At 41.0% G+C, this 12,182-nt stretch overlaps 1 protein-coding gene across 1 annotated transcript in view; it reads left to right on the top strand.

Annotated features, from left to right (window-relative positions):
* The window catches only part of reck (reversion-inducing-cysteine-rich protein with kazal motifs), a 49,400-nt gene extending 40,149 nt beyond the window's left edge, over window positions 1-9,251 (top strand). Inside the window, exons 18-21 of the mRNA XM_026363033.1 lie at window positions 408-618; window positions 717-790; window positions 1,974-2,129; window positions 5,682-9,251. Of these exons, the coding sequence (XP_026218818.1) occupies window positions 408-618; window positions 717-790; window positions 1,974-2,129; window positions 5,682-5,903 (663 nt within the window). The 3' untranslated portion in view covers window positions 5,904-9,251. The remainder of the gene's footprint in view (window positions 1-407; window positions 619-716; window positions 791-1,973; window positions 2,130-5,681) is intronic.
* Window positions 9,252-12,182: the final 2,931 nt, after the last annotated feature.

Here is a 12,182-nt window from a genome sequence, read left to right as displayed (position 1 = left end):
ATGTGTACCTCTGTCATCTGTTACTGATGTTCCTCGTCCATTTGAAATGCTGATCAAAGAGCAGGCACTGAACCACTATACCATGGACCTTGAAGTTGCATTTTTATTATATATCATGTTTTTGAGATTGTAGTACACTGCTGTTCATTAAACATTATTAATAAGTACATCAATGCTACACAAGCCTTTGACCTGTAAAACCAGTGCAGTGCCTGTTTCAGTTTGATAATCATAGTTGCCAGTGGATGAATGCCAGTATTTTTAATGGGCTTCTCAATCTTCCTTTGTGTGTTTTGCTTTTGTCTGATGCTTTTGCATAAGGGAGCCGAGGGGATTTTAGTGGTGAGGATGAGGTCTTTATATACATCCTATACATGTATACATTGATTGTTGTTTTCTGTTGTCAGGATGCTTGTAGGAAGCCACAGCAGGTTTGTGGCCATAACGGTGAGACCTACAACACAGTGTGTGATGCCTTTTCCGACCGCGTGGCTGTGGACTACAAGGGCTCATGCCACGCTGTGGGGACCGTGTCTGACATGGCCTCCGACTCGGCTTGCAGTTTGATTCAGTGTCCACCTCTCTCCACTCCAGGCTGCCACCCTGTCATACCACCTGGTGAGTGGACCAACACCTCCGATGGAGGGGTTGCAGTGAAAAATACACCCCATTAGTTTCTGAAAATTGTATTGTGATATCGGCTCAACTCTTTCCAGGAGCATGTTGTCCAATCTGTGCCAGCATGCTGCAGATCCTCTGGAACAAAGAGCAGATGAACAGGTTCTCTAAGGTAGGGATCTGTGTGACTGTCTTCTTTTAACGTATTCATGATGAATCAAGACTACTGTAGTCTTTCAATACTGCTGAAAGTATGGAATGAAGTAATTTTTTTGAAAAATAAAATAATTATTACTTTCTATCGTGTTTATCTGGATGCTGCTGGGGGCTGTATTAGATGTAATTGCATGTGTTGGCCACTTGGGGGGGCTGTCTGCAGCCACAACCAGGCTGCACAAAAGAACAAAGGACTAGAAACGGTACAGCTGCCTAAACACACACCATGTTAAGGTTTGCAAATGCAACACCTTTCAGTATAGACCCCCCTCTCTCAGCCCAGGCTCTGGACTTGATCAGATCTGTCAATATGTTTTTTACACCTTCCTGTAGACAAGTGGGGAAAAAAAGGAAAGCATATTAACAAAATATTTCCTCACGAGTGACTGTGTCGTTATTATTGACTGTTTTTCATTCAAACGCTTTTTTTATCTCCTGCCAACCATATTCGAGTGAGTTCTGGGACATTGTAAGGATCAAACCATTCCACCCATGGTCTTGGTTTTTAATTTAGCATGTTTCCAAATTTGCATTAAATAAACAAAAACTGATAACCTCATTCTTCTTTAAGGATTTCTTCAACTTGCAGAATCCCCTTTAATTTTGTCATTCTTTATTTCATGAAGCAATTAACACATTAATCCTGGAATAAACGACTCTGTTTAATGGAGTCACAAAAAGTCACAGAAAAAAATTTGTGAAAACAAAAAAGAATTCTAGTTGTAAGAAAGGTTTTGAGCAGAAACTGCAAGAAAAAGTCAGAACAATCTAAAAATCTCATTACATTCCAATTTCATTCTCAATATATCGTATTTTTGTTCTTGAAAAATTACAACATATTAAATTATTCTTTGACATTCTTTTGATTGCAAACATAAAGTCTATTATTTAGTATTTTGACGTTTTTGACATTTGACAATTTTCCTCCAAATGTTTAATCTTCATTCTCTAACTTCTTAAAATGTCTAGAGCACAGCTGGGCATGTTCATCAATCAAGCCTTTAAAAAACATTTTCTGGTGTATGTTTATTCTGCAGCTCTGCCCCAGAAAACAAGCCTGTTGTTTTCTTCCCAGATGATATCTACCCACAATGCAGAAGTTCCCTCAGTCTGACCTGTTTTATCTCACCTCTGTCCAGTTGAATAAGGACCAGCCGGTGACGGTCCATGACATCCTGCGAATCCTGCGGCTTCATGTCTCGGTGCCGCAGTGTGACGTGTTTGGCTTCCTGAGTATTGACCATGAGCTGGTGGTTCTTATCGCCCCGGTGGACCAGCAGCCAACACCGCTGCAGGTAACACACACGTACACACTTTGTACATGTGATCTAATGCATTCCCTTACCAATTACCCTGATCTAAATACCTCAACCTTTTACCCAATACTAACACTAATCTTAACCTAATTGTACACTTATCTCTAAAACCGAGTTTTAATCATGAAACTACTCTGTAAGGAGCTGTCCTATAATACGGACAAATCAGAGTATTAGTTTCCAGGAAGAGTATTACTTCCAAGGTCTAAAACTCAAATGAGTTTTCATTGAGTGTTTTATTTGAGTTCATGATCATCTGTGTAGCAAGTTTGTGAAGGCCAAAGTCATGCCAACATCATTGCACTTAATACAAAGCTTCTGTGTTAATTGCACATAAAAAGGAAATGACCCTTTAAAGTCTGCATTGAATGAAAATATTGGTCATGTTATTTATTTTGATGCAAATGTGTAATAGAGAAAACATTAGTCAAGGGGACACTTACTGGTTGTTTTTAACAGTTTTTGAACAAGTATTGTAAATTATGATGGTTTGAATTCTTACAAATACTGTGAAATAAGAATACCATGAAGAAAAGCAAACATTGAATTTATGAAATTAACTGAAGTTGATGAACTTAGATTACACTAACCCTAAAATAAGGTTTTTAGTGTATCCAAATCTGAGTCTTCTTATTCCTCTCTGCCATGGAGCTCAGTTGTTACCCACACTCGGAGGGTGTCATATCCTTTTATTACCACAAAAACACACCGTTACACACACACACACACCATCCTGCTGACTTAAATATTAACTACAGCACGAAATGTGCTTTAATCCACTACTGAAAAAGGCTCTTCAACAAATGCCCTCTTTCCCCTGCTGGAGTAATGTCTGCTAAAAGCTACATTGTCCAGCTGATTTTGGAAATTACCAAGCTTCTTGTAATTAATAAAGTAGCGTTGTGCCAGCTTGCCTGACACGTGAGCTCTTTCATTCTTCCTGTTTCTTTTTCTGCAGACACACATACAAACACCCAGAGTGAGCAACTTCCAAACATAGCTGTGTTTAGCTGTGTTAATTATCCACCCGCTCCTTCTCGACATAAATATTCATGCTAACCGTGATTAAAGTGGTAAACTGAGTGGGAGGACGCATCTGTCACTTTCAGTGTCTGACTTCACCCCTTTCCACTTTGCTTGGATGATTTCATTGTCATGATAGTTTACTATGTGCATTATTGGCAAATACACTGAATGTGTTTAAAAAACATTTTCAAGCCATAACTAACGCAGGTCTCAACTTAAATTCATAACAGTATATTGTTTCATATACAGCTTCTGCTATACAAACACTCGACCAGCTGCATCAGCCTGACTTGATCATCTTTCCTCTCAGATGATTATTTTCATTTGGTGCTTTTCTGAATAAGTCACAGTGCAGCTTCCTGTCAAAAACAATGATAAGACCCATCATCAGCGGAGAAACAACAACAGAGGACGTCATTCCAACAACGTTTTTGCAGAGAGAATGTAATGAGGGTTGCGTCAGTTGTGTCACTGTGACAGCAGTTGAAACCTTTCAGGAAACAGCAGGGTGTGGCAGCGCAGATATTTCGTTTTGTTTGTGTCTTTTTTTAGATCAAGGTCCTTCTATCTCCGTGAGCAAACACAGTGACTTTGCAGCAAATGTATTTCTAAAAGAAAAGTGAGATGCTGAAAAGAAATGTATTGTATAGAGCATTTAAAGTGATTGACCTTAGTGACAGCTAGTTTGCCTCCATAACGACTGCACCTCTACGTATTTGGGCTTTCAAATTCTTTGAGGCTTGGAGCAGTCTTATTTCTATTAGACTTTGGGGCCTCTTTTTGATGTTGTATTAATATGTAATCAGTACCTGGATACAGGAACAAGCACTGATGAAGGTTGTTCGTGTTTTGTGGTAACAACCCTCCCACCATATGCTCCGTTTATTCCCCCAGATGTTTTCAGCTACATTTCCCTCATCAGCACAGTAATGTAGCTGAAAACATCGTGGAGAATTAACTTAGCATATGGTGATGGAGCTGTGCAATTTGACTTTCAGTCTTTCAGTTGGTTTACATTACTTGTTTGTGCTTGTGCTTCTGGGCCATTAGATGATCAGTTGGTACTGATACAGTCGTGTCCACATCCCTCTCCAGCAATTATGTCTTGTTGATTCAAGGCCTCCTTCACTTTTAGCTTGCAATTCCTCACTTTCTTCCATCTGTTAAGGCCAATAATGAACCGAGCCTGTAGGAGTGACTGATTTACACTTTTACATTTAGGAGTTCATGGTGCAAAGTTAGGCAGGCTTCCAAAACACACACACACACAAAATAATCAGACTTAATAGACTTAGTGAAGCCCCTGAGTGGTTTAGTAATTCTTCTGATAAAACTAGTCCAACAAAGCGGAAAAACAGAAAAGATTAGGTAATTCATTAAGTCCCATAAAACCATATTGAAGGTTGAAAAACAAACCATCCAGCTAACAAAAGAGAAGAGAAGCAGGATGAATCTCACAGGTGGCATTGGATAGAAATGAAAAGACAAGGATAAACTTGAAAAAAGCTCTAAGAGTCTGAGTGGTTAAAGTACACTTCTTGTGGTAGGCTTTGGTTTATTTTCATCCCGTAGCTTTGATGAGGGCAGTTCCACAGCAAAGATCTGTGCAGTGTGTCAACAAAATGAGCGACTTACCAGAAAGCCCTTGATATCTATTTAGTTTCATGCATGGTCACTGTATACCTTCATACTCAACTAAAAACTGAAGTTTTGGTCAAAACTACCAGAACATTTATCATGTTTAAAAAAATGTCGTGATGTTCCTAAAACAACAGTTGCTCTTAAAAGCAGGTTGTCTGGCACAATTTGCTCAAAGACATTGGTGAAGCAAATATCTCGGCCAGCAGTGCTGTTCTGTTCTGTTCACATCACATCTCCACTCTAAGTGGAGTTTTACAGCATATTTCTACTAAAACAATGTGTGACTGTTTCTATACTGTAGCTTTACTGTGTTACACCAATAAAGCCCTTCAAGAACAATGTTATGCAGTGATTTGTCAAGTTTAAAGTAACTTGACTCTGATATCTGGAAGTTGAGGCATAGCAACTGGACTTCCTTCTTGTTAGGTGGAAACATTTCACTACTCATCCAAGTAGCCTCTTCAGTGGATTCTGATACATTATACATTAATTTTATACATTATCCAGCAAACAAGGATTTACATTCAACCTTCGATTTTGCCTCATGGCTCTGGTACAATCTGTACAACTAACAACCCCCTCCGAGGTTAGATCATCGAACTGAATAAAGGAAAAATCCCCCTCCTTCTCCAAAAACTGGAAATAATTTAATAAGTGAGTACGAATACACAAACACACATGAGGGCAAACTCAGACACACCATTCAGATATAGAGGAGAGAGATATGGTCCAGGGACCGCAACCAAAGTAAGAAGGAGTAGGAGCAAGAGAGACAAATAATGTTTAGAAATGTGAGGTTGATTTATGTGCCCTGGAAGAGGTGACTGACATCCATCCCATACAAATTGTTTTTGAATTTTCCAGATCGAAGCCTGCAGCAAGGAGGCCGAGAAGATCGATTCTCTCATCAACTATGCCAGCCCCACACTGGTCTCCCAAGTCCCCCTCTCTGCCTTCCTCACCTCTAAGATCAAGACCTCCTCCATCCATTCCTCTGGTGGCGCTCCGCCTTCACCTCTACCCCCGCTCGTGTGCTTCCTCCTTGGCCTCCTCATTGCCACAGTCCCTGGTCTCCACCAGCTCTAAGTTCTTCTTACCTCCTCCTAGCATTCCCCTAAATAACCGATCCAAAGTACCCCCACCCACCCCACCGCCTTTCCTGGGAAGACCAGGTTGTCATGAGGTGAGCGTGTTGGGGCGGTCGCTGAGCAGGAAGAGGTTGTGGCGACATGTTTTGACAATCATTTCTACTGACTCACCTGCGCGTCAAACAATCAAGACGGTGGAAAAGCTATTACTATAAAAAGCTTTGGTATGAACAGATGAACAGTATTATTCAGTGGATGAAATACTCACTGGGTTTCCCTCCAGTGAAGAGTGCTTAATTGTGTGAATGAGTGTGCGCGCGCTCGTGTGTTCGACCTTTAAGAAGCATTTGACTTCATATCAGCAGTGTTTATCCATTAGTCCCAGCAGCAGGCTCTCCCCTGGAAGCTGTTAAGTGGGAATGTAAATTTCATGAATCACTCTGTCTTGTTCTGAGTCTCTCTCTCTCTCTCTCTCTCTCTCTCTCTCTCTCTCTCTCTCTCTCTCTCTCTCTCTCTCTCTCTCTGCTCTCTCTCTCTCTCTCTCTCTCTGTCTGTCTCTGTATGTGTGTGTGTGTGTGTGTGTGTGTGTGTCCTGTTGGATTTCAGAGAAAGGCAAGGACAAAACATCACTGTCTGGCAGCGCATCTGTTTGACAAATTACCTGAAATTCCCTCGTCCACACACACTCTCACATGACGTCCCACAGAACAATTGGTGTCACTAAATCCCGACTTTTTATGGACCAGATGGAGTTTGATCAGCATTAAAGTGACACTTTTGGAGCCTCTTGTAACTGAGATGCTCAGTCTGTACCACAGTGCATTGTGTATATACATGTGAGGTGTATATGGACCTATATAGTGTTTGAATCTCTAACCTCAGCAGTATTAGTGTCATGTTCGTGGAGCGAGTCAGCTCCCATTGAAACTAATCCAGCCTCCAAAGTTGGTTGTAACTACTGACCAAACAAAGTGGCCAAAATCTGATCTAAAGCCAATATAGAAATTTGAAGTATAGGATTGTGATAGCCAGGTTTGAAGTAGATCCCAGCTGAAATGGCGATGGTCTAGGATCAAACCCAATCTTGATGACAATCCCGATGACAATCCTCAAGCTTTTCTCCAAAACAAACCTGGCGACTCTTTAACCTGAAGTGGTGTTGATAGAATATCTTTAATTCAGTGCGCCTGGAAAGACGTATAGAAGGGTAAAAACTTTAATGGTTCAAACATGGTAAAAGCGTTTATACAGATCATCTTTTCTCTTTTTATTGGGAAATCTGGGATAGTTCCAGGTGTTAAAAAACTGTGGCAAACGTTGCTCTTTGATCCAACTATTACACAAATCATAGACTTGCAACCTGTGATGAGGGATCCTTGAGTCAGCGTTGCTTCAGTTTTCTTGTCCGTGACGTGTTGCTTAAAAGAGAAGGAGATGCTTCGAAATGGAAAGTCGTCTGCTAGAACTACATGTTGTTAGAAAATCAAATGATACTGTGTCAGAGCATCCCCAACTGCAACAGCTGGTCGATAAGCCTGTTATCCACTCATTTAGACTTCTGTAAAGAAGAAGACATGTTTTACGAAATGGCCAGCGTGGACGCAGAATTAGCATTTGACATTTGCAGACTTTCCTGATTTGACTTCCAAAGCAGAGTTTTCTCTATCTCTAGCCCTAATTTGACAAAACCCTCATTAGGATTATTTTCTCAGATTTAACAAAGATCATCCAACAGCTGGAACCTGCTAAGTCAGCCGGACAGCGCCTAAAAAACTGTTGAATGTCTTCATAGTTAAGAATTTCACCGTGATAACCAACATATTTCCGTATTGCGAGTGTTAGGGAAACACTGTTCTATGATCACCACTTCTACTAAAGTGCTGTCAGGACATTTCCCATCAGCAGCTGAACGCTCTGATTCAGCATAAAGCAGCAGAAAAGCCTGCATCGTCACTGCCTTTGTGTGAGGCCAGTAGCTCTGAAAAGCATTAAAAGGGATGCTTGCTCTCTGTACAAATGAACTAGAAGCCATTCAGTAACAAAAGGAAAATCAGCTAGTCACTACCCACAATCCATTAGGGGTAGAGGAGATTTTCCTGAGAGATTTTGCCTTGCATATAGTATCTTATATGAAGTAATAATAAAAATGCAATAATTTTATATTTGTTAAGAAATGTCTCTATATTTGATATGTATCTGATAATGCATTGAGATAATATGATCACCTATGTGCCATGTTTGTTTTGTTTTTTTAACAAATAGTTGCTATTCTTTATTGCATGATGACATTTATGAAGTGTTTTTACTCCAGAATGTACTACAGTGCGTGTTGTCCCGTGTCTGTGTGTTCGTCTCTCTGCCTTGACAGCACAATGTGTCCCATTGTCTAACAGTATTACTGTGCTAGGCAGCTCTGTAGCAGGGAACCCTCACCTCGGCTCCTCCATCTGTTCTTATAATTATTAACATTATTGTTGTTATGGTTCTGTTTATGCCCTCCGGAGCCAACATGGGTTTAATTACTTTTCATGTTCTGGTGAATTTTTGCTTAGCAGAAAGAAGACATTTAACATTTTGGGAAGGACCCTTATTTTCTTTCTTGGAGTGAAATAAGAAGATTGGCAGTAATCTGGTGTCTCTGCATTAAGTACAGAGGGGGCGTCATGTCACGGTCAGCTTAGCTGACATGATACATAAATGTTATCATGGTATCAAGTGGAAAAAGATAAAGACTAAAGGAACATGTCCTGGGCATAAAGCCAGCATCAGTTGTTGAAGATGTACCAACGCTGAGAGAATCACAAGTTACATGAAATGATTATTTCTTTTTAACATCACAATGTTCCAGTTCTAACTTTAAGCAAAGAACTGTTTTTGTTGTTCGGCGACTAATTAGGCAAGCTAACATTTGATGTTCCCTTTTATTAGCGCTTAATGAAGAGGAGAGAAGCGCAGTTTAATCTGCTCCTGCATTTTGAGCTTTGGAAAACAAACTAGAAGGAGACAATGCTCGTTCCAGTCTCTGTGCTACGTTAAGCTGCCCACCGTCTCACTCCAGCTCTGTAGTTAAGACACAGGCATGAGGCTGATATCTATCTTGTCTTCTCACTCTCTGAAAGAAAACCAGTCAGCAAGATGCCCAAAGTGTTACACTGATCTTAAGACTTTTTAGTTGTTGCTGTTGTTCATGTTTAACAGCTGTGGTTTGTATGGCTCACTGAGTGCTTGTTTCCTTGCAGCGTCCTTGTGTTCGCCTGTGTAACACAAGAATTTAAAATGAATTGGAAGAAAACAATCCAACTTAATGCATATTTTATGAAATATAAAAAATCAATGCCATATCTAACAATGTGTTTGTGCAGTGTGTTTCGTCACAGCAGAGGGATGAGTTCAGCTCAGCCTTCACACCTGCAATCCAACTGCAATCCAAACACACCTAAAGTGCCTCAAGCGACGGGAAAATAGGATGAGATTTTTTAATCAGTGTCATTGTTAAAGCTTCAACACCAGCGCTGATTATTATTGTTGTTACTAACTCTGTAGGAACACGAAGGCTGTGTCTGAAATCACTCCACAGCATGTTCGCCATTGTTGAGTGTGGAAACTTGTCCACTACATCGGGCACTCAAAACCTGAAAAAAAAAACAGCATCCCACAATGCACCACTTCCTGTTTTAGACATGAGAACATGATCGTCAATCAGCTTAAACGGTTAATGGTGAGTTTACACAATATGACCATGATTAGCGAGAAGTGTCTGAAACCTCAGTTTAGGGCTCACTGCTGAGTGAGTGTCACAGAGGGAGTGGTGAATGAGTGGACAGGGATTTCTGAGCAGTTTTAGCAGAAGCTGACGAGAATCACAGCTCCAGACTTCACTTCTTCACTAATTCAGAATATGCGCGAAGCCAATGTGTGCTCGGGGACTGAGATATTAATCTTTTATCCTTATAGATGCAAATGCAACCTTGGAGTTATGTTCTCTCACGCTCTCGCACACACTTTCAAATGCACCACGACTGAACACTGCTAAAAACCAGTCGAATATGAATCCACCTTCTGCTGTGCTCTGCCTCAAGTTATGTATCCAATCAAAGTTATAATAAGGATGACACAGAAGTTGCAACCTCAACGTTGGAAATGTAGATCTGAAACATCCTGGTTGTAGTGTCGATATGAAAATCACACAATGCCACACGTTATTACGTTTTCAAGCGTAAACCTGCATACAAAGACAAAAAGAGATGAAATATCTGATGTTGTATGGAATTTGCAGACGCAGCACAACAACAATCAGAAACGTGAGGTTTAAACTCACAAGAACAAGTCGCCTTTGATTGTTCTCTGAATTATACCAAACAGCATTACATCTGTTATTGCAGTCTTCACTTCTCAGCACTCGTGACTGAAAACACTGCAAAATGCATTGAAACTTCTTAGAATCTGGCTGCGACAATGCTGAAAAACTGTTTGTGATATGCTGGAGGCACTGATCTGTACAGAAAATACTGGAGTCCTGGTGAAGTTAAATGATAAGAAACTACAACCCGCTACTGATGGAGAACAATAATAAGAGGAGAACAGCTTTGGCCAAGGACAATGGAAATTGCTTTTATTTGTCAGATTAGTCCAAATCTGAGACTTTCGGTTCTCTATCTCTGTGAGACTCGGGTACGGTAAACACTTTTTCACTATATCAAAACCTGGCTCTCAGTACAGATATGTTATATCAGCGTGACATGAAGGCCACGGTGACTTGTAATGGGCTAGATAAAAGCGTTTCCCTCTGAATGAACGAATACAGTGACAGGATTTAGGAAATGTTTGCCACTAACAGCCTAATCACCGGCCGCGGGGCAGAGCCGCAGCTCGGCGCAGACACGGCCTTGGCTCCGGCCCTGGCTTTCGCTGCACTGCAACATTCATAAATAATCGACACGGCCTGTCTGCGTCACGTCCGTTTGTTGTCATGTCAGGAAATTAACAACACGGAGATTTGTGGAGCCATGTAACCAAACAATCTATCTTTAACTAGTGAGAGGAAGAACTCTTTTTAGATGTCAGGTTAGGGGGGAGTTGAATCTCATTTCTACCAGCTGGACCTGTTTCAGTTGTAGAGAACTGGGGGAAAACACTGACTCCTTGTACATTTTCTTCTGCCTTCGCAGGATAAAATTCTCTTTTCCCCCTCATAGTCAATGCAGAACAAGGCGGCCTGATGCAATATACAACGACTGTTTCTAAGGCCCACATCACAGTGAAGAAGCATCAACCCATCGTTTCCTTGTGTTTGTTCTAGGAGAAAAATCGAAGTGCCTTTTTTTCTTGGGGCTGCTGCAGACTCTTGGAAACATTCAACAGAACAGCTCTGACGGGAACAAAGACTTTTCTTCACTAGTCTCTATCCTAAAGCTCGCTGCCTTGAAGCTGTGCACTCACTGCTACCAGGACACTTTTTTTTTTTTTTTTGCTGCAAATTCCAGTTTTAATAATTTCAAAATCACCATGTCACCTTTACAACCTGACTATTGTAGTTATAACTACACGACATTCTTTTTTTTTTTATGCTCAAAATCAATATTGTCCTCTGGTGATTAAGATGCTCAGCTCGAACCACTATTTGTATCACAGAATGACCTGCACACGCAAGGCCTGTGTTCTGCAGGGCTACCAGCTCATAGGAAGGCGAGGGAATAAACAGCAGCAGAACTTCCATCAGTGTACTACCACAAGTCCACCAGAGGCTCCAGGCGTTAAAGAACGTGGTTTGGCCAGATCCTTCCTCTCTGAGTAAGAATGATGTGCTAGTTTTTCATACAGCGCAGGGACTGTCTCATTGAATCGGTTATCCTGTTGACTTTGCTATTTATTTCTTAAACAGATCCACCCAGGAGCTGCTGGTAGCTGCATGTTCTTTCCACACCTTGTATATCACTGATGTCGAGTTGCATCGCAGCTGGATGCTGTCACAGTTCAACGAATCTCTCCTGATTACATTTAGCCCACTGTCAGTTCACGCTCAATAACCGGTGCCTGAGTGGTGAGTCATCTTCACTCTGTCTTCTCTCTGGGATATGATCTTTAATTTAGCTTGAGCGGTGCAGTCTAAAACAGTCCCAATGACATCTGTGTCCTCCTCTCAGCCTTATTCACAGACACCACTAACTCGTACCAGCCACGCTTGCCTATGGAGGCCCCGTATTCAAATTAAAAACTCACAACGGGTGTCTGGACGTAGTATCAGAAATTGAAATTGTATGTGCTCAGACTGCCACGG

This window comes from Anabas testudineus, chromosome 2, assembly GCF_900324465.2.
Source record: "Anabas testudineus chromosome 2, fAnaTes1.2, whole genome shotgun sequence".
Taxonomy (NCBI): domain Eukaryota; kingdom Metazoa; phylum Chordata; class Actinopteri; order Anabantiformes; family Anabantidae; genus Anabas; species Anabas testudineus.
This window is presented reverse-complemented; position numbering and strand designations above follow the sequence as displayed.